This window comes from Hemicordylus capensis, chromosome 2 (assembly GCF_027244095.1).
Source record: "Hemicordylus capensis ecotype Gifberg chromosome 2, rHemCap1.1.pri, whole genome shotgun sequence".
Lineage (NCBI taxonomy): Eukaryota > Metazoa > Chordata > Lepidosauria > Squamata > Cordylidae > Hemicordylus > Hemicordylus capensis.
Genome location: NC_069658.1, coordinates 36103792 through 36128104, shown reverse-complemented (window position 1 = coordinate 36128104; position 24313 = coordinate 36103792). Strand labels below are relative to the sequence as shown.

At 42.8% G+C, this 24313-nt stretch overlaps 1 protein-coding gene across 9 annotated transcripts in view; it reads left to right on the top strand.

Annotated features, from left to right (window-relative positions):
* The window catches only part of SLC38A9 (solute carrier family 38 member 9), a 110578-nt gene that overhangs the window by 2294 nt on the left and 83971 nt on the right, over positions 1 to 24313 (top strand). For 3 of the 9 annotated variants that reach the window (XM_053298267.1, XM_053298268.1, XM_053298265.1), the window contains exons 1-7: positions 4493 to 4535; positions 8251 to 8476; positions 12947 to 13091; positions 19686 to 19818; positions 21211 to 21332; positions 21457 to 21520; positions 21667 to 21760. In XM_053298267.1, the coding sequence (XP_053154242.1) occupies positions 12988 to 13091; positions 19686 to 19818; positions 21211 to 21332; positions 21457 to 21520; positions 21667 to 21760 (517 nt within the window). In that variant the 5' untranslated portion in view covers positions 4493 to 4535; positions 8251 to 8476; positions 12947 to 12987. Of the gene's footprint in view, positions 1 to 4488; positions 4536 to 8197; positions 8477 to 12946; positions 13092 to 19685; positions 19819 to 21210; positions 21333 to 21456; positions 21521 to 21666; positions 21761 to 24313 lie in introns of those variants that run through there. The other 6 variants (XM_053298273.1, XM_053298272.1, XM_053298271.1 and 3 more) reach the window with 4 other exon arrangements.

Below are 24313 nucleotides of genomic sequence, written 5' to 3'. Positions count from 1 at the left end.
TTTTTAAGTGGGGTTGGGGCCGGAGCTCAGTGGTAGAGTGTGCTTTGCATGCAGAAGGTTCCAGATTCACTAACTGGTGTCTCCAGACAGGGCTGGAAGAAACACCTGCCTGAAACCTTGAGAGCTGATGCCCATCAGTATAGAGACAATACTGAGCTAGATGGACCAATAGTCTATCTCAGAATTAGGGATGTGCATGAACCGGTTTGACAGCAGGGGGGGGTTACCTTTAAGGAGCAGGGAGGGTGCCCTTACACCCTCCGTCGCATTTCCCTCGCTGGCGCGGGGTGGCAGTATACCTCCTTGCTGCCCTGGTCAGCATCGTACCAGAAGTGGCCAGTGCACCTACGTGCACTGGCCACTTCTGGTACAATGTTGACCGGGATGGCAAGGAGGCCACTCTGTGCCAGCGATTTTGGCACCAGCAGGGGAAATGCTGCAGCCGGCGGGGGGGCGGGTAAGGGCACCCTCCCTGCTCCTTGAGGTAACCCCCCCGGTGCCACTAAACTGGCACAAATACCGTGCACATCCCTACTCGGAATAAGGCAACTTCCGATGTTCCTAACTGCAAATGTAGACTTAATCAAAGGCGATCAGTGCTTGGACAAGTAGATGATGTAGATGCTTGGAAAATGCATGATGATGATTTCTACTTGTCCAAGACCTTTTAGACTCTCTACCTTCAGGGAACTCTTTATACATGGACTTCTATGCACGTCATCATGGAACCCAGGCACATTGCAGAAAATTCTGGAGTATATTTTGAAACTCCCATGGAGTATTGGCCAGAGTTGTTGGGCCCTGAAGGGTAAATTGAGACCATCATGTAGAACATACCCAGTACTGTTCTGTGTGACAGTGCATTTTAAGGGAAGATAGGTAATATGTTTTTAATAATAATATTTTTAGAGAGGCATTTTAGTTTTTATTCTTTGCTCCAGTGAGTTTTTAATCTGTAAATCAGATCTTAACTGCGTCTAGTTTAACATAATTTTATTAATTTTGTTTTGTTTTGTTTATTTATTCAATTATTTAATTTTGATTTATTGATTGATTGTCTTTGTGAGCCACCCTGAGCAGTCCCATATAGGAGGGGCAGGAGACAAATATTTCAAATAAAATAAATAAGCAAATATAGTGGTGGCTGTCTTTTTTTTTTTTTTAAGAAAACTCCTCTTCATTGTGAATCTTTTTATTGAAGAATACCTGGGTTTATTATAGCATAGTCAGAAAACTGCTGACACAGAAAAAATGTGTACATGAAGTATTTATAGTTAGGATTGCTACTTTCTTTTGTTAAAACTATAGTCCTGAACCCTTGACAGATAGATTTGTATGGAGATTGCCATTTCCGTCCTCCAGAAAGCTTCACCTATTACATCGGGGGTTCTCAAACCTGAGCTCCCTGATGCTTTGGACTGCAATGCCCATCAGCCCCAGCTAGCCAAAGGAGTTGTAGTCCAACTATAACTAGGGACCCAACCTCCAGGGCCCCTGCTGTGTTACCTGTTTTCCTCTTTTAAGCAGCTGTTTAAAAGCATAGGAGCCACCCACGCCAGAAAAAAAATGCTGTCCCTGGCCCAACAATCTTATTTGTCATGTTAGATACCTGCTTTTGTGGCAGATTTGTCTGTCTTTACCAACTGCTTGGTAGACCGAAATTCAACTAGTGAAGCATTTTCCATCATTTTCGCTCTTCACCTGGAAAAGGTCCATCAATTTCTATCTATGACAGGAACCCTGCAAAGAACAATACTACCAAACCAACATTGGAGTAAAGCAGGTGACCCATTTCATGTTAAAAACTCACTACACGGCCATCACAAATACATCTCAGCATTATGCTGCTTTGAACTTTTGCCTAGTACATGAGAGAGTCCATATGCTGAATAAGGATGTGTGTCATCATAATGAATGTCACCAGACAGGCATTGCAATGGAAAACCATGCTGCATCTTTCATTGAAGAAATGGCATGGCAGCTTTAAAAACGGCTGACATCTAAGTTCCTCCAGTTGACAGAAATAATTTGTTCAGAACCATAGTAAATGAAATTCTAGTAGCGCAGGCCCCGGAAATGAGAGAAACTAAAGTCATACAGTCTGAGCCTGTGTTTACTCAAAAGCAAATCCTAATGCATTAAATGCAAGTTACTCTTACTAGATAAGTAAGCATAGCATGGTAAGCGCAGCATGGACTGACCTTAGGTGAAAATTAGAGTCAACACTATTTTTTTCTGACTGAGCACATGCACCTTTGACAGCTGTATAGCAGGGAATTGTCAACATAAATCTGCTGTTGAATGTCTACCACTGTACAGCTATGAAAGATACAGGAGCCCAGTCCATTTTTTCTAAAGATGGCAAACAATTTTATTACTCTTCATAAGAGTATATACCTAATTTTCAAGTGTGTTTTTACCTTCTACTATATTTTTCATCCTCAGCAACCTTGTAAGGAGATACTGAGAAACCTGTTTTTCTAAGGACACCTAGTAGCACAATCCAACACATAGTTAGGTGTTCTTAAGTCCATTAATTTCTGTGGGCATCACCTCATCTTTTTCCCTCTCTGTGCTGGATTCTGACCAATATGTCCATGGTACAGACTGGGCATACCCCGATTGCCCAATCAAAATGCCCAAATTGGCACTCATTGTTATCTGTTGTTCTTCTACAGCATTTGTAAATGATCATACTCTTTTTACCACTGCTGAATTAGATGCAAACCCTGTGTTTAAAGGGTAAAGTAAACACATTTACATTAAATAAGAGTATCAATACATGTATCTCTGGGCTTTGTGAATACAGCGTTCCACACAGTCCCTGGAAGTGTGTGAATAAGAGTTTTGCTTACCTAAAACCCTACTAGATTGTTTCCCCCCCATTAGAGTCACACATTCCCATTACTGTAATAATAATGTAATTCCCATTACACACATTCCCATCAGAGTGAAACAACACAGGAACATAAAAGCTGCCTTATACTGAGTCAGACCACTGGTCCATTTTAGGCATGTGCACAAACCGGCAGATGGCCAGTTCGGCATTTGGAGAGGGGGTTACCTTTAAGGAGCAGAAGAGTGCTGCTCTTCCCCACCACTACCACGTTTCTCCTGCCGGCGCTGTGCCCAAAATTGCTGGTGCAGGGCAGCTGCGTACCCACTTGCCGCCCGGTCAGTGTCAGACCAGAAGTGGCCAGTGAGCATGTGCATGTGCCCAAATTTTTTTGAGTGTGTGTGTGCCCAAAATCCAGCAATTTGGGGCACAGCACCAGCGGGGGAGGGTATGAGCACCCTCCCTCCCTGCTCCTTAGAGGTAACCCACCACCACCACCAGACCGCCAAACTTGTTCAGCAGTCCAGAAAAGGTCCACCGAACCAGTTCATGCGCATCCCTAGTCCATTTAGCTCAGTATTGTCTACACAGACTGGCAGTGGCTTCTCCAAAGTTGCAGGCAGGAGTCTCAGCCCTGTCTTAAACATGCCAGGGAGTAAACTTGGAATCTTCTGCATGTAAGCATGCAGATGCTCATCCCAGAGTGGCCTCATATTCCAAGGGAAATATCTTGCAGTGCCCATACTTGTAGTCTCCCATTCAAATGCAGATCAGGCAAGGTTTGTAAAGGGGGTAATTCATGCTTGCTACTGCAAGACCAGCTCTCCTAGTTATTCTACATAACTGTACAAATTCATTCCACAGGCACAATCTTCAGCTAGGCCTTTTGTCTTCAGCTGATAGATCAAGATTCAGAACTGGGTTATACCTTGACCTAAAGTCGGTTGCACCAGAGGCACTCCCACTTTTTCTTTTTGGAGTGGTAAAAGGGTAAGAAGAAAGCAAGGGAATAGGAAAAGAGAGAACAGGAGAAAGGCAAAGAATAAAGGGGTAGGAAAATGCACTAATTATAACAAAGAACATTAAAGTAGGTCTCATGATCCAGATTTGAGCGAACGGTTTGGTTCGTTCTGACTGAGCCAGAAAAGGTTGATCAGTGATTACTTCTGGTTTATGTCACTTCCCATGCCTTACCACAAGAGCATCCACATATCCTCAGTCTCCATAAAGATTAGTCCCCATTATTCCAATTACACGGTGACTCAAGTAGACAGAAGATATAAAGCAGTGCAGATAGCTCAAATCTAAGTCGAGGCCTGCTTTCTTTAATGGCTTAATAAATTACCCAAGCCTAAATATTCCTGGTCAAATTCCAATATTGAGCACATCTACTCTAAAGCACAATGCAAATATTAACATTGTTATCATCAACCCGCTTGCAGATTTGGCAGGATTGTCTGTGTATCTGCAATATAGCTCTCAAAAAGTGAGCTGAGCAATCTCCTCTACAGCATTCGCATCAGCTGACCACTCTAATCTCTGCTTACCTTTGTTTCTGGCCAGCTCTTTTTGCCTTTAACAGTTACATGGCAGGAAGCAGTTCAGCCAGTACTGTGTCTGCAATGGGAAACGTTGCACAGTTGAATTTCTGCTAATTATACAAGAGTTAAAGGCATAGATGCTAGTTGTACAGGGGAAGGTAAGTATACTTGTATGTGTAGCTCAACAAAAACTGATTATAGTTTTGAGATGCTTCTTACACACAGTCAGAAATATGCATTACACACACCTCATGTACAAACAATGAGATTTCATTGTTTGCACATGAAATGTGCAGGTGTATGTACAACACACACACCCCTCCTTCAGTTGAAATCTCATTTTTTGTACATGAGATTCACCACAACAATGCTCCACAAGAAGCAACAGTATTTGGTTATGTATAATGTTTGAATGTGCTAGTTTACTTTTCAGCTCTTAAATCTGAAGTATATACTTGGATGTCTTTTCTAGAGCAGTCAAGCATCTGCAGTGCTCAGCTAAACAGCTGTTGTTAGCCATACTGCTATAAGCTTATATAGGCTGCTGTACCTCTGAAAATTGTACATAAACTTGACTCTTGTAAACAAATTTTAATACAAGTATCTTCAACATGGTCTGATAGCACTTATAAAGGTCATGTTACAGAGAATGGCACTTGAAGATTTAATTATGTGGTTTTAAAGACTAAACTGAGTCTTACGCATGTTTACTCACCAAATTCCACAGTGTTCCTTAGGACAAGGGTTCCTCACCTGAGAGATAGTAGCCCCAGATATTGTTCGATTCTACTACAACTCCCATTATCTCCAGCCACAATGTCTCAGTAAGTCCCATTTGTGTTCCTTAGGGCAAGGATTCCCAAGCTTGGGTCCTCAGATATTATTGAACTACAACTCCCATCATCCACAGCCACAGTAGCTTTCAGGGAGTCAACATCTGGGGACCCAAAGATGGGAAACCTTGCCTGCTAACGAAACCCTGTTAACTGGCCAAGGAGGCACCTTTTAAAAGTGGTGATTCTCCTTATTTAGTAGGGGGAGAGCAACTGGCTCTAACCATCCCCAGCACAGCATTCCTCCACTTGATGTTGCTGGTGTCTATCTTACTTCTTTAATTTTAGATTATGAGACCTTTGGGGATATGGATCCATCTTATTTATTTATTATTTCTCTATGTAAACCGCTTTGGAAACTTCTGTTGAAAACCAGTATATAAATATTTGTTGTAATAATTAGGGTAGGGGTAGGTAACCTTGGCTCTCCAGCAGTTGCTGTACTAGAACTCCCATCATCCACAGCTGCAATAAATAGTGGCTGGGTATGATGGGAGTTGTAGTTCAGCAGCAGCTTGAAAGCCAGGGTTGCCTACCCCTGCTTTAGGGCTTAGGCTAAGGTCAGTGTGTTTCATATCCTCCTCAGCTGAATAACATGAACAGCCTACAGATTATCCAAGAGTCCTGTTTGAATGTCTAAATTCGATTTTCACTTAATTCATTTGGGAAAATGGAATACAATGTTATTTTAGAAAACAGGATAGTTCCTGGCATTAAATCCTGTAGGGAAGCAGTTGGAGATTTGCTGTTTACATTTACAGTACTTTCCCCCAATAATCTGGAGGATTCCCTGAGACTCTTAAGAATTACCTTTTGAGATCAGCAGCACCAAGATTTAACTAGTCCAGCAATCTACCTACAACAGAAGCTATTCAGATGCCCATAATGAGACTAAGGCTTCTTGACTTATTATGACTGTCTTATACAGTTTTGTGTAGTGCACTATTAACATCCTATATTGCAGGTGGAGGCAAGGACTGAGAGTGAGAGACAGTAGCTTGCAAGAACCCTGTAAAATAGTCCACTGTCAATATTCTTCAGGGCCAGCTCCAAGTCTGAGGGAGCCCTTGCCAAGGGGACCTGTGGTAGAAACCCTCTCCTTACTGGGTGGATGCTTAATTGCTAGCGGGCCAGCAGCAGCAGCATTCTAGCTGGCGGAAGCCAGCCACCTGCTATATTTTTTATCCGCACAATGCCCCAAGGTGTGCCATCATGATGCTAAAAGGGGCACTATGAGGGGAAAGAACATTGCAGGCACCAGTTGCTAGCAAGAATGAAATTCTTGCTGCAGCTGGCCCACCAAGAAGGGAGGGAGAGGGAAGCCCATCCACCTCGCAGCTAGTGGTTGCTGACTACACCCAATCCTTCCCAGGGGGCTAGGGAAGACATGAGTCCTAGACCCTACTGGCACTAGACCCTTGGTTGCTGCCCAGCGTGCTTTGCGATGACACTGGCTTTGCCCATATTGAAGTCTGTGGCAGGTTTATGGCTTTGCTCATACTGAAGCCTGTATTATGTGAGGACAGAAGCAGCCGGTGGCTTACAACAACTCCTCTCTTGCAAAGATATTAGGAATTGTCAACTACCCAATATTTATGGTTGAAAAATGCCACAGATGAAGGTATCTATATATTTAATTCTCCTGGGTGCACCTTGAATGTGCGTCCTGGCGCCTGATTGGCTGAGGCGCACCCAGGAGGATTGGTCGCTGCGGCGGCAGCAGGCCCAGCCGCAGAGGCGGTGGCATGCCAGGCCCAGGAGGGGGGAAAGAAAGTATGGGGGCAGAATTGACAGTCGGGACTAGAGGCAGATGGGCCCGGCACGGGTCGGCCGTGGTCAGGAAGCGGAGACTGGGGCAGAAGGTGGGGGGGGAGAGATAACCGCCAGCCCCAAAGTGCACACAGATGCTCTGTGCGGGGTTGGCTAGTCTAATGTAATACTCCAAGTACATGCATGTTATCAATCTGCAATTATGGAGGATATACAGCTTTCAGTGTGTAGCCATGTTGCAGCATATACAATAAAGAATCTTGCAGCATAGAGACTGATTTATTGTGGCATACATTTCTGTTGGCTAGAACATAATTAACCAAATACAATATACAGAGATTTCCTTACGTCCAAACCACCTGAAATCATCATCACACAAGTCACATTAACAACTGATAGGGCAGCAAAAGATCCTCACTACATAAAACAGGTACTCAGGTTGCAGCAAAAGGTTTATCAACATTTTTGTTCTATCTTTCCCTCATATTTGCCACCAGCTCGCCCTTGCTGCCCTGAGGTTTTGGAATGCGCTCTCTAGTTAAATAAGAGCCACCCCATCTCTGACAGCTTTTAAAAAGTCTTTAAAGATGCATCTGTTCACCCAGGCTTTTAACTGATACTGTTTTGATTGTTTTTAATGTTGTTTTATAGCATTGTTTAAAAAAATAAATTGTAGTGTTTTAAATTTCTTGTTTTGTTTTAACTAATGTTATAATGTTGTTTTTATCTGCTGTAAACCACCCAGAGACACAAGTTTTGGGCGGAATAAAAATAAATAAATAAATAAATAAATAAATAAATAAATAATTTAGAAAAATCATTATTTCGCTCAGCTAGTAGGGTTGTCATATGCTGGCTCTCCAAATCTGGGTGCCTAATTTGCATATTATGTAAAATGGCTTGAAAATAATTTCTGAGCAGAAGGGTATCTGCATGTTTTGCTCCATAACTCCGCTTCTACAAGGGCTTGAGCTTAGCTTAAAAATGAAATGAAAAGAAAAGAAAGCTGAAATCCGGGTGGGCTAAGCAATCTGGGTGAGATGCTTAAAATCCAGGTGAAACCTGGAATTTCGGGAGGCATGGCAACTCTATCAGCCAGCTTTCCATCCCAAGGCAACGCTGAACTAATGCTGGCACCTTTTGCCTCTCCATTCGCGTTTCTACGGAAGCACTATGCTTTTACCTCCCTATTAGTCTGCGGTTACCCAAATTGAGCCCAAAATCAAACCGGCGGCTGGTATGTATGACTCTAGAATTTTTATCTCTATAGCTCGATGATTGCTCAAGAGGCGTCGCTTTCTCTATGATGAAACCTATGCTTTGTATTGGAAGAGTAGAAAGGGCGGAAGTACGGATAAGGGTTGAAATGGCGTTTGATGATCTAAAGTGCGGCATATCTACAGATTTTTCTGCTTGTGGGTTCGGATTGGAGCAAACCCAAGGGTAGTGTATACCGCTAATATTTGTAGACTAGGACGAGGCGGAAGAAATTCCAGGTAGGGAATTTGTACTGGTTTTCTTTTGATTGATTTAAAAATGTTGGATATCACCCAGTGATCTGTACTGTAGGCAGCAATCCTGTTTAGATTTACTAGGAGTCAACCCTACTGAGCTTAGTTGGACTTACTTTAGAGTAAATGTGCATAGGATCAGGTTGTTAACGTGATTACCGGGGAGTGTCTGTGATAAAAAGAGCTTATGAAATAGCTCATTTCGTAAACTGCATTAACCGGGGCAAAATGGTAATTGTTTGGGGGTTTTTTTGTATGTTTTTTAAAGGCTCTCTTTTTACTTCCTCCATCCCAGTTAAATTGTATTTGCATGTTTCGGGTGTAGGAACGATGGCATCGCTAATGTAGTTAGATTGCTGAAGAAAAACAACTAATCTAAATTACAAGTGAATAGAATCTGTTTGTTTTGTCATAATCTATATATTGATAGTACCGATCTGTTCATGTTGAGACACTTGCAACTTTAAGCATTCGGTACGTACCCCACAGAAAACTGAAAACGGTGGATGTGATATAGGCAAAAGTTGAGTACTTCCATGCCCCATAGATTCCAACGGGAGAAAAAGAAACATACTCTACCATTGAAATAAAGGGAATGTAATGTGCTTAATTGTTGTTGGGTTTAGCTGAGGACTCTGTATCCTGATTGAGAGCTCTGTTTCCAGAAGTGAACTTGATGTCACAGTACTACCAATCTACTTATTTGGGGGTGCAAACCCTCAGGCTCCTTATTTCTGGACAAGGAAGGCATATGATTGGTTTTGCCTTGTGCAAAAATGAAGCTTTGGGAAAGAGCCAGTACTAGGGCATCTCATAGGGAATAGTCTCCCAATTAGGGATGTGTATGGAACCAGTTTAGAGGCCCTTTGTGGGCCCCCGAACGGGTTCAAAGAACTGGTAGTTCTGCCGTTTCGAAGACAGCGGTTCAGCTTTAAGAGTGGGGGAGGGTGCACTTACCCCTTCTGCCGCTTTCCCCCCACCCGCGTCCTTTGATAAGAAAGCTGATCTGGGTGGCAGTGTACCTCCTTGCCGCCCCGTTGGCCAGATATGGCCGGAAGTCCCTGACGTGCTTGTGTGTGCTGGCACATGCAGGCGCGTCGCAGACTTCCAGCCAATGGGGCAGCAGGGAGGTACGCTGCCACCCTGATCAGCTTCCTTAACAAAGGACACCAGTGGTGGTGGGGGGAGTGGGGGAGGGGTAAGTTCACCCTGTCCTCCTCTTAAAGCGGCACCCCCACCACTGCCCCGCCGCAGTTCCATGCACATCCCTACTCCCAATGGCAGTCATATATGACAGGACTGGCCCAAAGCTCGATTTGGGTGAAAGCAAAGCCTCTATTTCATTATTCTTGGAAGACTGGAAAAGAACAAATATAATTAAATAAAATTGTGCAGGCGGGAACGAGACATTGTGCTGCATACAAAAACAAAGTTTTGTACCAGACATGATGGTAGTTTCCTAATGGCATGGTTGCATGGTCTGGGTAACTGGAGGCTTATTCTTGGGTGTAAAACCTCAATTCCCATTCTGTTGGCTTGAGGACATCATGCGTGAAAGTGCTGTGCAGCTTTTGGCTTTAAACTGATCTAGGGCATGTCAAAAGTGCAGCCTCCCAGTAGCACGAGCATATGATATGGGGTGATCAAAAGCTTATTTTGGAGAGCAAAGGTATGCACTGCTTATGTATCCCAGTCTTGAGTCAAAAAGCATCTTCAGCTTCATTTGAAATGTCTGAATTCTAGTTTCTTCAGACTGAAATGTTGTCTCTTCCCCCATCCCATGGAGCAACGGGCATTTGGTGGGTTAATCTCCCCCCACCCCATGAAGCAGTCTGGTTCCTGGATTTTGGGGCTGGCTTCTGGAGCCAAATAGAACTTGTCAAGGCCTGCAATAAACCCAAGATCATATTGCTTCCCTTAGTTCTGTATTCTCTGTCCCTTTAGTGGGTTAAATGTAAGTGCAAGGGACTTAGGTTGGAAAATGGTGCTTCGGTTATTTTACAGCACTCATTTCCGCTGTGAATGAAAAGATCAGCAACAATAATTGCACAGTGCTAACCTCCTGTGACTTAGTTTTCCTGTAAACTGATGAGCTCATTTCAGTGCTGAAACCATCCTAGGAAATGGGGCTGTGGCTCAGTGGAAGATCACATACTTTGCCTACTGAAGATTCCAGGTTCAATCCCTGGCATTTTCAGGCAGGGCTGAGGAATACCTGTCTGAGCTGGAGAGATGCTGCCAGTCTGTTTTTTTAGACCATACTGGATTACTGGACCGGTGATCTGACTTGATATATAACAACTTCCTGTGCTTTTACATTTTTCTTAGTAAAAATATGCTGTGCCTTTTCCTTCTCTGTAACATGGGCATCTATTTTTAACCTCCCATTCTCTTTTAAAATAGGCATTTAAACTAATTTCTCTGGATACTGATGAACAAAACTGAGTTTAAGCTGTTTTTCCGGCCATGACTGTAGCTCATTGGTTCCATTTGAATATTTTAATATTAAAGCTCTGCCTTGAAAGAAACTAAAGCTTTAAAAAAAAGAGTTCAGGTGCTTCATATATTATCTCAGTTTTACCATACACTAGGTGACCTCTAGGAAAATGTCATGCTGGAAGCAGCTATTACAAAACTCTTAAGCAGTGGTGTGGATTTTCTAGAAATTTTGGAATTGGAAACCTGTTTGCGGGGGTGGGGGGGTGGGGAGAACTCCCATTAAATTTTCTGAGAAGGTTTTCTCAGGAAATTCCCAACATCCTAAATAGATTGTGATCTGATCTGACATGTTGTTTGCTATGATGGGAGGTGGAAAAATCGCCCCACATTGCTAACAATAGATTTAATTGTTACAAATTCTTTATGGTATGATATACTTGTACCATCCTGGTCTCCGTCCCACCCACCTGCCACCCAAACATGTTTCCAATTCAATTTTTTCTAGAAAACCAGCATCGCTGGCTGAGAATGTTCTAAGGGCTGCTTTCAGTGTGACTTTCCTAGAGATCATCAAGAGTATGGGGAAATTTAGATAATAGGCTGTAGCTGGTGTTTATCCATGTTGACCCATAAAATGCAAATTAAAAGATAACCAAGTGGCATCCAGACTTTCATGTGCCAAGTGTAAATGTGTGGACTTATTTGGGTGATTCCTCTTCCAGTAGTGGTAAAAGAACTTTGTGGAGCATCTCAACCGCAAAACGTCCTTCCACAACTGCCACTGCGAATGCTACCCACAGCCTTTGCCGTGGTAATTGTCATCTACTTTTCCTGACAGATGGTGTCAAGAAATTTCTGCTTATTTCTGAGGCAGAAATTTCTGAGGCAGAAATTCAATAAGCATAGCTTTTCCTGACATGGAAAATCGGTGAAAGGAAAAATTATGAATACAGTATTTAGATTTTACCTCTTGGTGTGCAGTTGTGAAAGGTACAGAGTCTTTTCCAAGCAATGTAAACACTTCTAGTCAGGCAATCCAGCATGCATAGTACTTGAACACAAGAGTATTGTAATAGTCATATTATGTGGGAGAAAGAGCAGATCGACAGATGAGGGGCCATTGCCTACACAGGAAAGAGAGTTCCTTTTTTCTCTCAATCTTAGACCCATTTCAGGGTGGCTCTCTCAGTGGGCCTTCCTTCTGATTAGGTATTCTGTTTGTATAGAAGTGGGTCTTAATGGTGATGTATAGGAGGAGAACTCTGGAAGAGCCTCTGTTGTTAGTTACAATGGAGGGATGGGAAGGTGCACCTGTGTTTTGACTTGGGTGGCTGTGAGTCAGAGGGAGGAACTAGTGACCCTCCAGTTTATGCGGAAGCTACAATGCCATTGCTGTGTTCTTGTTTTGTTTAAGTTCCTGACCATATCATCTTTGGCCAGGGGTTCCCAACCATGGATCCCCAGGTGTTGCTGGACTGCAGCTCCTATCATCCTCAGCCACAATGGCCAAAGCCCATTTGAGAACCTCAGGCAGATCCTCCAAACTGGGATTTGACCTATTCAGACATTATATTCAGCATTTGTTCAATGAGCATACAGGGTACACAGGGTACAATTACCTGCATGTTCCATGCATGCACGCAGATAGGAAAGTAGTACCCTTCCTATCTGCTCCATGCATTTGAGGGGCCTGTGCATTTGAGGGGCCTTCACTTTTAAAATTAACGCAGGTACGGCCATTAGCACAAACACATGTACGTGTGCACAGTACACTCCTACAACCTAATGTCTGAATAGGTCTCTTGTATCTGTATTTTTTTTTAATTAATCAAAAACAGTTCAGCTATTTAATAGCATAAAATCAGGAAAGTAACATTATTGTGCCCATAACCTCCTGTAATGAATGTGTGTGTGTGAGGGGAAATTTCCTGTTTTGGTACCATCATAAAGATTTGGTTTTATGAGCAAATGCAATGATGGCTGCTCACATTAATTTATGTATTTCTCTTGTTTAAGGTTAAAAGGTTACACAATAGGTAGAAAAACATTATTCAGATATGGAGGAAGATGCCAAACCTCTCCTGATCCCTGTTGGAGGTGATAAAGACAGCATTGGAGTCCTCAACATTCAGTTTAACCCAGAAGACTTTAAGGCCAAAAGGTGAGGTGGAAAACTTAACTATATGCTTTGATAAAAACATGGATATTTTTCCCCACTCTTAGCTTTCTGTAGCATTGCTAGTCTGGTTTCATAACAAATAGTATCTGCATTTTGATGCTCTTTATTTCATTTAATCCTCCCGGTTCACAAGATCTCTCAACTGAAGTAGCAGAGGTGTTTCTACCGTATGCAATATTTGCTGAATCCACATAAAATATAAAATGATTCAAGCTGTGAAGATATCTTGTCACGGTTCTTCATAATCCCAATGGGTTGCCTTATAAGAGGCAGAAGTAGCATTGATTAGTACGGGTCTTGGCCAAGAGGCATTATTTTCCACTCCAGACCGAATCTGCAGATAGTGCAACTTCTACTACTAGTCTAGCAAGCAGTATCATTCCACAGAAGGGCAGGGTAATTATTGTCTCCCGGCCATAAGGTCATGATGTTGTAACAAAGGATTTGAGGAAGTTCCACTACTGAACTTCACCTTCCTTCTCTTTTTCCCATCTCACATTCAGATATTTAGGTTGTTACTAGTTTCAGCCATTAGTCTGTTGTCTATAATCGAGGCCAAGGGGGGGATCCCTGTTGAACTACAACATCCATCATCCCTAGCTACAATGGACAAAGAGAGTTGTAGTACAGCAACATCTGGGGACTCAAAGTTGGGAACCCCTGATATAGACCGCATCATCTGTCCCCTCTTTCCTGTGGCTAGGAAGGTAATGGAAACATTATGAAGATGCAGATTGACAGAGCCAGCTCAGATGATGCTTTCCCAGCCCACATGCTTAAAAGGGGAATGTGTGTGAGCACGCCCATCCTGATGTCTTTTGCAGATGTCCTTTTCTTCTCCCAGCATGTACCTTTATCATTTTGGGTGAGGGGACCAGTTGGCCCAAACTGCTGCTTTGCATGTGACCCAAATACTAATATTTGGGTCACATGTAGGGCAGCAATTCACATTTTTTCACATGACAACCCCCCCCCCCCATGATAAAAGAATGCTCTGGGAGGATGTCAGGATGTTCACAAAATACATCAGGACAGGCAAACTCAAGGCATGTGCTGCATCATCTGAGCTGTTCAAAAGTATTGTGTAGTCCAGAGATGGGCAGAAGGATCTAACGACAGATCTCTGGTGATTTCCCATAGATTGCCAAGGGTTTCTGTCTGCCAGTTGTTTAGCAGCAGCAACATGACATTTCTTATTTAGGCTTCTGAAATGAAGAAAGCCTGGGCGAAAATGAGGAGAAGATTTTTGTGGGAAAGGACTGTGAGCTCATTTCTGTCTTGAAAACTGTAGCGTTTAGATTACAGCCTTTGTCTCTGAGCAAGCTCAGGTGAGGGCAAGAAATGCTGGATCATCCCTCCTTGAGCTGCCTAGCTAGGCTTCTCCTAAAACTGTTCTATATTCATGGTAGGTTTAAAATGCTGCTGCCGCCACCCTTCTTATCGACAGAGTTTGAACCTCCCTGGGTTTGGGGTGGAATCCCAGGGAAAACTCTCTTTATTTTACTCTTGGGCAAGTACAAAAATCTTCCACTTGCAAGCCTGCACATGATGAGAAAACTGATAGCTTCTGACCATTTGAGGACATGATTGCACCAGATGAATCCCCCTCCCCCCCACCCTTTTCCTGAGTTAAAACCCAACTCGGAGAGGCTTGTAAAAAGAAAACTAAAAAAACAAACTGCTTCTATCTGAGGCTTTCTCAGCTTTTAAATCCAATTAAAAATAGGATGGGCATAGGCTTGTGTTTCTTGTTTTAATTTCATTATAGGTAAACAATAATAGACCAATATCAGGAATATGCAAAACCACACACCAAAGAAATAGAAATTCTAACACAAACTCTTAATAAACCACTTTCTCCTGCCCTATGCTTCCAAAGCCACTATCCTTGGCTTCCTTTTTCCTTGAACTCACCAAACTCCTGTTGAGAATTCAAGCTTCCTGCCCTCCTGTCTCTCAAGGATCTGCAGAGTTATTCCATGAGAGAAACCTCCATGCTGGCTTTGACCATGAGGGAGCAAAACTCCATTGCCCCACATTAAGCCTTTCTGCACCCGCTTCTCTCCAACAAAGAGCACCCTTCTTGTTCCCAGAATTCCCAGCAATCGCTCTCCAGGTTCCATCCACCTGGTGTAATGATTAGCTGCCCTGGAGTTCACCAGTGTGTCAGTCAAGACAGGCGCTCACTCCCTGTTAAATCTTTAGGGGGAGGGGAGTCTGATCACTACAAAAACAAATTCCTGCACTGAGCATGTCCACAGATGCACTTTGCCTTCATTTTAAGGGTGGGTTTAGATGACACAGCAGCAAGTCTGGTGTCTCCAACTGCTGGTTCCTAGCAAGCATGCACTTCTGGTGTGAGCTGCTAGTTCACCTAATGTCTTATCCAAACCCTGAAATTTTGGGTATCCATGACCCAACTTCACATTTTGGTTAGAGATGTACAGTGGCAGAGGGAAGTGCTGCTTGGCAACCCATTTCTGAGTTCGGATGACGTAGAAGGAAGGGAACTAGTGGCTCATGCCTGGAGTGCTTGCTTGCCAGGAACCAGCATTTGGTGGCACTGGACTCACTGCCATGTTGTCTGGACATGCCCTAAGTGTGTGTCCATTCCACCGAGTCACTATTTTTCACTTGGTGTTGGTTGGTGGATCTCTGGGATCTAGTAAAAGACAAAGTAGATCCTGCACTCCCTAACTTGTGTGTGCTCATGTCTTTCTGAAGGACCATCTACTACCACATGAGCCTTTCCAACTACTTCAATCATCATCAGAGGCCATACTTAAAGTCCTCCCCCTATCTGAGATTTGGAGGGTAGTGGCAGTTGATTGCAGTGGTTGTTGCTCCCTCCCCACTGTGGAATAATCCCCCCCACACACCCTGAAGTCTTGCATGGCACTGGTTGTGGTGTTCTTTGTTGCCAAATGAAGCCATTTTTATTTGCCTGGGTATTTGGACGAAAACTAGTTTTCTCTTAACTGACCCTGATGTCTTTCTGTGGCAGTGCTGTTCTGTTTTGTTGCATTTTTAAATTTTTTATACCACCCTGAGGAAATTTTGGTTGGCACTCAGGCTGGTGCTACAGGAAAGGGGCAATGTTCACTGATGCTCCCTTCCCACTGAAGGCTTGATAAAATAAGAGTCATAGTGGGCTTCAGAGGGAAGAGGAGAGGGGTGAAAATTTCCCTCTCTTATAGTGCCAGTGCTGTGTGTGTTAGTCTGGATGTCAGATGCCTATAAATAAATAAAATGTTTTCAGTGATTGCTACATGACCTGATAACTTTTGCACGTGTGAGCCATCACAGGTCAAGCACCACAGAGAGTACTTCAACATTCTAAACAGTGATTACTTAAAGCACACATATGTGAAAGTGCTCTAAAAGCAGCTTGAATGGAGGGTGGGGTGGAATGGAATGGAAGTACCCATTCTTAGAGGGGTGTGGCTTTGAAAATTTCTGAGGAACCTTGGGGCACAGATAGGGTTGCCACATGCCCACGATTGGCCTGGACAGTCCAGGAATTGAATGTTCTGTCCAGGATGTAGGAAAAGTATTAACCTGGAAATGAAATGTCCAGGAATTTGAGCAGGATGATTGATTTCGTGAACTGTAATCATTTTTCTGGTGCTTCTTTCCAGGCATTGTAGCTTCATGGTATTAATGTTTTAAAAGTCTCATATTCTTACCATATTTCTGGATCATCTATGGAGTTAGAGGGTTTATTAAGGTTAAATACTCCTGGCTTGCTCCTGTGCAAAGAGCACCAAGGAAAAGCAAGCCAAACAGTTGTCAAGTGTCACTGTTGATCACTCTTTCCAATCTCGATCAGACAAGTAGGGTTTTTAAATCCCCCTCACTTTTGACCAGGAATTCTCTCCTCTGAATATGGCAACGCTAGGCCTATATGAGGTCATAAAAAGCTGCCTTATACCGAGTCAGACCATTGGTCCATCTAGCTCGATATTATCTGCTCTGACTGGCAGTGGCTCTCCAAGGTTTCTGGCAGGAGTCTTTTTCCACTACCCAGAGATGCCAGGAAGTGAACCTGAGGCCTTCTGTGTGCAAGCAGATGCTCCATCCCTGAGTTATGGCCCCATCCCCTAAAGGGAATATCTTACAGCAGACACCACTTGCATGTAGTCACCCTTCCAAATACAAACTTGGGTGGACCCTGCTTAGCAAAGGGGACAATTCATATTCACTACCACAAAACTAGTTCTTCTCCCCTAGACGAGCTCTTCCCAAATGTCATTTGAGAATGACTGCTTTTGTAGCTTTAGAGTTATGCATACCTGAGGGAGAATTTGCTACTTGTTAAATAATATGGGGCCTAGGGAGAGTGGTGCAAAGCTTTAGGGGACGTTGATAGTGACATCTTGTTTCAGAAGGCCTTCAGGGTTGTACTTGTGGAATGAGACTGTGCTATTCAGATGTCCGTGCCAATTTCTTAACTTGCTAGTTGCCTTAAACACAGGCTGCTTGAGTCTATAATTAGTGGTTGTTGTGGGGGCAGTGTTGTTCGTAAATGGTTAGCCAAAGAGATACTCAAGTATGTGTGCTGTGGCCAGTATATCATATAGATCACAGTTTGAATAACGACACTAGTTCCACACAATGGGTAACAGAGCATGTGAATGCTATGCCTCTTTAATTAGACCAGCTAATCCATAAAGATGTGGGAAGCCAGCTCTTCTTTCTCTCTCTCTCTCTCTCTCTCACATGCACACACTCCCCAAAGTCAAATCACATAGACATTATATATCATTACAACAAGCTATTTAGCACATTTCAGCAAGAAAGTATTTGTCTACATCAGTGGCCGTGTTCTGAAATCAGTGACATGTTCTCCAAAATACAATTTTAAAAACCATAACTTCCTCTGAAAAGTTTTCTGTTTGAATTATCTATTTCTCTTCTCTACTTACAGTCAGGTTTACAAAACAAAAACAAAAAAAACCCACAGGTCTTAACATCCGCTATTCTTGGATGTTTGCACACTCAAGCAATATCTAGTCTTGCAATATGAAGGGAATTTTTGTGTGTGGAGGAAAATTCAGTTAACGCAAACCCCTACCTGCAGTCTGAAGCCCAGACAGAGTTCTTATTTCAAGGCATGTTTGCAGGTCAGAAAGAATATGTCAAAGCAGGCTTGACATAGTTCTGTCCTTTTAGTAATGCCGCTGATTTGCATGCAGAACGTCCCTGGTTCAGTCCTTGACATCTCCATGTAGACCTGGGAAAGACCTCTGTCTGAAACCCTTAAGAGCCACTTTAGACAATTCTAACCTAAGCAGTTCTGATACTGTGTGAGGAAGCTACATATGTTCACTTGAAAAGTAAACATTTTATTTATCCATTTATTGTATTTATTTATTTTTTTACATTTTATATCCCGCTCTTCCTCCAAGGAGCCCAGAGCATTGTACTACATACAGGTTGAGTATCCCTAATCTGGACATCCAAAATCTGGAATGCTCCAAAATATGGAAACCTTATTGCATTGAAAATTTTCTTGCAATGAGTTTTCATGACATTTACAGCTATCTGTAGTTATTGTAAATTCAATGCTTATTTGTTTTTATACTTTAAATAAAGCCTAAAAAATTAAAATACAGTGTACCGTAACCTTTTATGTACAGACTTGGCTCCCATGTTCAAGCTATCTCATTACAATATGCAAATATTCCAAAATCTAGAAAAGTCCAAAATCCGGAACACTTCTGGTCTCAAGCAGTTTGGATAAGAGATACTCAACCTGTACTTAAGTTTCTTGTCACAACAACCCTGTGAATTAGGTTAGGCTGAGAGAGAAGTGACTGGCTTAAAGTCTACTTCCAGCGCCCCACCTTCCAGACCTTGCTTCCTGTTTCCTGCCCCGCCCAACCTAGCTGTCTCCCTGGAGCTGTTGCCTGCAGCGCTCCCTGCCTTGCCCTCTCAACCCCACAGGGACCTAACCAGCCTGGACCCTTCTTATCCCTGCCGCCCCCTGAAGGGAATGAAAGCCCCACAGGAGGGATGCCACACCCTTCTCCAGACTCCACAGGGCCACCCAAGCAACCAGTTAACATGGAATCCCGACAATAGGCTTGAAGTTAGAAATTCTGCTCATCTCCTGACTGTGTTATGAAATTTTCATCTGCTGTGTTTTTTATCTTGCATGTTGTATTTTGATGATGATGTTTTTTTGAAGTCATCTTGGGTGCATTCTTTGATGGGATATAAAAGTGGGGTTAAAGAACTTAACCAATCTTAAGTGTTGTAGTGGTTAGAGTGCTGGACTAGGACCGGGGAGACCCGAATTCAAATCCCCATTCAGCCATGATACTTGCTGGGTGACTCTGGGCCAGTCACTTCTCTCTCAGACTAACCTACTTCATAGGGTTGTTGTGAGGAGGAATTTAAGTATGTAGTACACCGCTCTGGGCTCCTTGGAGGAAGAGCGGGATATAAAATGTAAAATTTAATTAATTAATTAATTAATGTTTATTGTATATTTGTGTATTGAATCATTAAAACTATTGCTTGTTTTCTGTTAATTCTGGCTTAAGAGCTATTGAATTTTTGTTTCTCTTTTAGGCCATTCCATGTAGAACCTACAAATATTGTTACTGATACGGATGTGATGCAGAGAGTTACGGACGAAGCTTCAGCAATGAATAAGCGGATTCATTACTACAGTAGACTCGCTTCACCTTCAAATAGGGCATTGGTAAGGGGAAAGATGGGCTTTTCTAGAACTTCAGATATGAAGGTTGATGCCCTTGTTGGCCACCCTTGGATCACTTGGTGCTTTGTCAGATCAGCTTTTGAGTAAGGTAATGAGGGCTGCCTACCACTTCAGTTAATCTCTGAGAACTGAGCAATGAGGCACCCTTTAAAGTGGCGGTCCTCTTATATTTCGCAAGGAGGAAGCAACTGTCCCTGTCCAACCCTAGCCCAGTGTGTCTCCAGTGACTGTTGTTGTGTCTGTCTTGTTAGCTTTTTTTTTTTTATCGTGAGCCCTGTTTGGACAGGGAACTTAACTTATTTATTTATTTTTCTAAGTAAACCACTTTGAGAACTTGGTTGAAAAGCGGCGTATACATATCCATAATAGTAGCTACGTCATTCTGTAAGCAAGGGAAACTAGAAATAAAGAAAATGAGTGTTAAAGTATATGGAGACCTTGCACACGATCGGGATGAGTCAGGGGAGAGAATCTTCATGTTTGCATGCTGTTGTTGCTAATCAGCGATGACAGTTCTAGATGGACCATTTGTTTGTGTATGTAGAGCACCTTCTTTTTTTTCTTTTTTTAAATCTAGGGCACATCCCATACCTTGTCAGCTTTCATCCTCCCTTTGTCAGGGCTTCTCATTTTCTTTCATAGAAGGAGAAAAGCAAACCCTTCTTTGCCAGTCTGTGAACTCCTGTATCTGATTTGGAGACCAGCAATGATTCAGGCTTGTAGAGAAGTTGTTCAGAAGTTTAGCTTGCTTAAATAGGCAATGTTCACTGTTGCAATCTCACTTTTCAAAGTGTTCTGATAAAATGAATTCAGATTTTGTTGAGATTAGGTCTGTATCTTTGTCTTCTAAAAAAAAAAATCCCAGTAATTTAGCCTCCAAGTGTGTTGTAAAGTATTAGAGGTGCTCTTTAAAATGAATTCACATATAACGCTTGAGGTGTGATTTTCAGATTGTCACATCAGTACAAACACGTTCTAAGTGTACATGGCTTCTGCTAGCCTATCAGTTCTAGCATCAAATATCAGAGTAAAGTTCAATCTGAGCCAAGGCTGAGTAGCACTGAGACCTGTTTTCAACACCTGGCATCCTTTTGGAACATAGGAAATTGTGCTGGAGGTGTGGATGCCTCTGAACATATGTAGAGTCCCTTTCCCTCCCTACTGAACTTCTCCATATGTAGGAGAAGGGTTGGTTCCCAACTTTGGGTCCACAGTTGTGGTTCAAAAAGACTTGCGGAGCCAAGGTTGGGAATCCCTGATCTATGATTATGAGGAAGGGCTTCCAGTCCAGATGTAAGAAAATAAGCATTATGCTGGAGCATCAAACACTTATTACCATAGCTAATGCTTTTTGTTCTCTCCTTATTTTGTTAGGTGGCTCCTGACCATGTACTGCCTGCTCCAGAAGGAATCTATGTATATAGTCCATTAGGAACTGCTTTTAAAATAGATGACTGTGCTGATGGTCAGGGCAAAAACTCAAGCATAGTAACAATGTACGTGAAATGGCAAATTCTTTTGAGATTTGTGGGTTTTATGTTCACAATACTAAACATAAAAAGAAAAAACAAGCCTCAGTTAACACTTTTTCTTAATTATCTTTCTGTATTTTTAAACCAGATTCATGATCTGGAATACTATGATGGGAACATCTATATTAAGTATTCCCTGGGGAATAAAACAGGTAAGGTAACTTTTTACTTTGGGGAAAATACTCAAACAATCAATCTTGCATAATAGTGGGGTCAGGTATAGTCCTATTAGCATATAAAACATTTTTCCCTAATGTATTCAGTCTTTTTTAAAAATCTGATTTATTTTTTTTAACAGGCAGGATTTACTGCTGGGATCAGCATTATTTTGCTAATGGGCCTATTGACACTTTACTGCTGTGTTAGAGTTGTTAAATCACGGACAATGATATGTAAGTATTGAATTTAGTAAGTTTTGTAAGCCGCCTTACAGTGGCAAGACTCTTGGGGTGAAGTGTAGTTTAAAACAGATGCATTATAAAACACATTGGCTGACATTTCACAAAATTCATGCATTGAAAAACATTTCAGACCTGCAACAGAGGAGGGGTGTTATTCACTGACGCCCCCTTTACTCTGCAGTCCCCTGTGGTTCTTGTAACAAAATATGTGTTCAGAACTGTGTCCTCCTGCAGCCATTTCCACTTGGGTTCTGCAGAGGCAAGACACAAAGGCCTCCTCCATTGGCCTAGCAGTTACCATATGATGACTGCAACTAAGCTGGAATATGTGTATATCAAATGAATGCATATTCTTTCTCTGTTTTACACTTACCTTCACATTACTTCAGTTCTCTCCTGCTTCCTTTTGTTTTATCTTGACCTTGTTAGATCTGGGCTGCATGATTCACGCCCCCCCAGCTGTTGTTGGACTACAACTCCCATCATCCCCAGCCACAGTAGTCAGGGATGATTGGAGGAGGGGTGTGAATGGACTGTGGATCGAGGATCAAGGTCTGTTTTGATTTCGGACTGTGTTGCGGTGCAGCGGTTCAAGATGGGTGGTGGTGGTGGTGGCAACTTTTAAAACTAAAGATGCAGGTCCTTACCAATGTCACTGCTGCTCTAGGCAGCTTCCTGATTCAATGGCATTCCCCCCCAGCAGCCCGCCCATGGTGCATGTGTGAAGGCCAAATGAGTGAGAGAGCTGTGACGGAGCTGCACCAAGACAGTATGTGGGCTGGTGGGAGCACCACTGCAGCAGGAAGTTGCCTGGAGCAGCTGTCACACTGGTAAGGACCTGCGTATTTATCTTTAAAAGTGCTGCTCCCCCCCTCCTCCCGCTGCCCCGGCACCGCCTTGAACTGCCGGACCAGTTCGTCATTCGACCAGTTCACCAGATGCGAGTTCAAACCGGACCTCAAACCGTGGTCCGTGCACACTCCTAGATGGGAGTTTTTGTCCAACAGTGGCTTGGTGGTGGCGGACGGGGGGGCACGAAGAAGAAGTAGTACAGCTCTGCTTTAAACTGTGATCCTCTTTGGGTCAGGTAACAATCTTGTCATTCTGTGTGAAGCACACAGATTTCGCTGTGTAAACAGCAAATAATAATGTGCTTTGAAAATCTATGGTATGATCAGAAGATCAGTCGGTTCAGGACTGGCACACTGGTCATAGAACTATTGGGCTTTGTTATGACTTCCTCTAGATAGTCAAGTTTGACTGTCTTCTCAGCGTTCTGCCAGGGCCCCTAGAACTATTTGTACTTCATTGTTGCCCTGCATGAATGGAGACTACACCACAGGACAATAGGACACACTCAGTGCTCCCTTGTGACTGAACAATGCAGGGAAGGTTTATCAGCAATGGGCAAGTTGTCTTTCTGAAAACTCCTATATTGCATGTAGCATTTGCATGTAGCAAATGCATGTAGCATTTGGTTTGAGCGACTCCTTTTTCTAGAAATAAACGGTTAAGATTTTGCTATAAATGCCAGTGTGTAGGGGCGAACTTGCAAGACCAAATTGATCTGGAAGGGAACAGTATGTGTGTTAAAAGATATATGCACAGCTATGTTTTACTGCAGCACTGTTCAATTTCCTTATCAGAGTGCTGCAGTGATAGGAGGATCACCACGGCTAATGTGACTGTGAGGACTTGAGCTGGCCCTTGGTCTAACCATCCAATATAACACTTTTAGCTAGTGTGACTGATTCCACTCCCAGTCACTGAACCCTCTGTCTTTCAAAAACCATTTTAAAACTCAGTAGTGTAGTAAATAAAATTGGCAGGTAGGTGTGAGGTGGGACTAAAATAACAGACAGAGACATGAGTAAAATAGTATTAGGTTTACTAGAATAAATGGCTTCAAAAGTTCAAAAAACAGTACAGGAACAAATAATGAAAAGTTCAGTTGGCGAGAGTACAAAATATAAAACAGCTTGCTAGCCTTCTCTTTCAAGGCCTAGCAGGTTCTACTAGGATCAGCTCCCTCATTGCTAGCTTCCCTAGCGGTTTCAGCCCGCTCTGACCCTGCTAGTTTTCCAGCCTTCCGGCTCACACAACACTCAGCAGCATTCTCTCACAGAATTCTTCTCCCTTTGACAGCTCTCTACTCCTTGGCTCCAAGATGAGACCCCTTTTATCCAAGTCCAAAGGGGTACATTAACCAATCGGAGAGTTTCTTCTCTCAGGCCACCAGAACCTTCTGTCTCTGCCTGGAGACAACCCATCAGAACACTTTGTAATTTTCCCTCCAGAACTCTGCAGCAGACAACATTTACCTCAGACTTGACTTACTCACTGGGTGACTTTGGGCCAGTCATGTATCTCTCAACCTAACCTACCTCACAGGGTTGTTGTGAGGATAAACATAACCATGTACACTGCTCTGAGCTCCTCAGAAGAAAAAGCGGGATATAAATTTAAAAAATAAATAAATAAAAGGTTGCTAGCTTTTAACCCCTGCAGAGCCTGGAGAGGGACACAGAACAACTTAAAGAAACC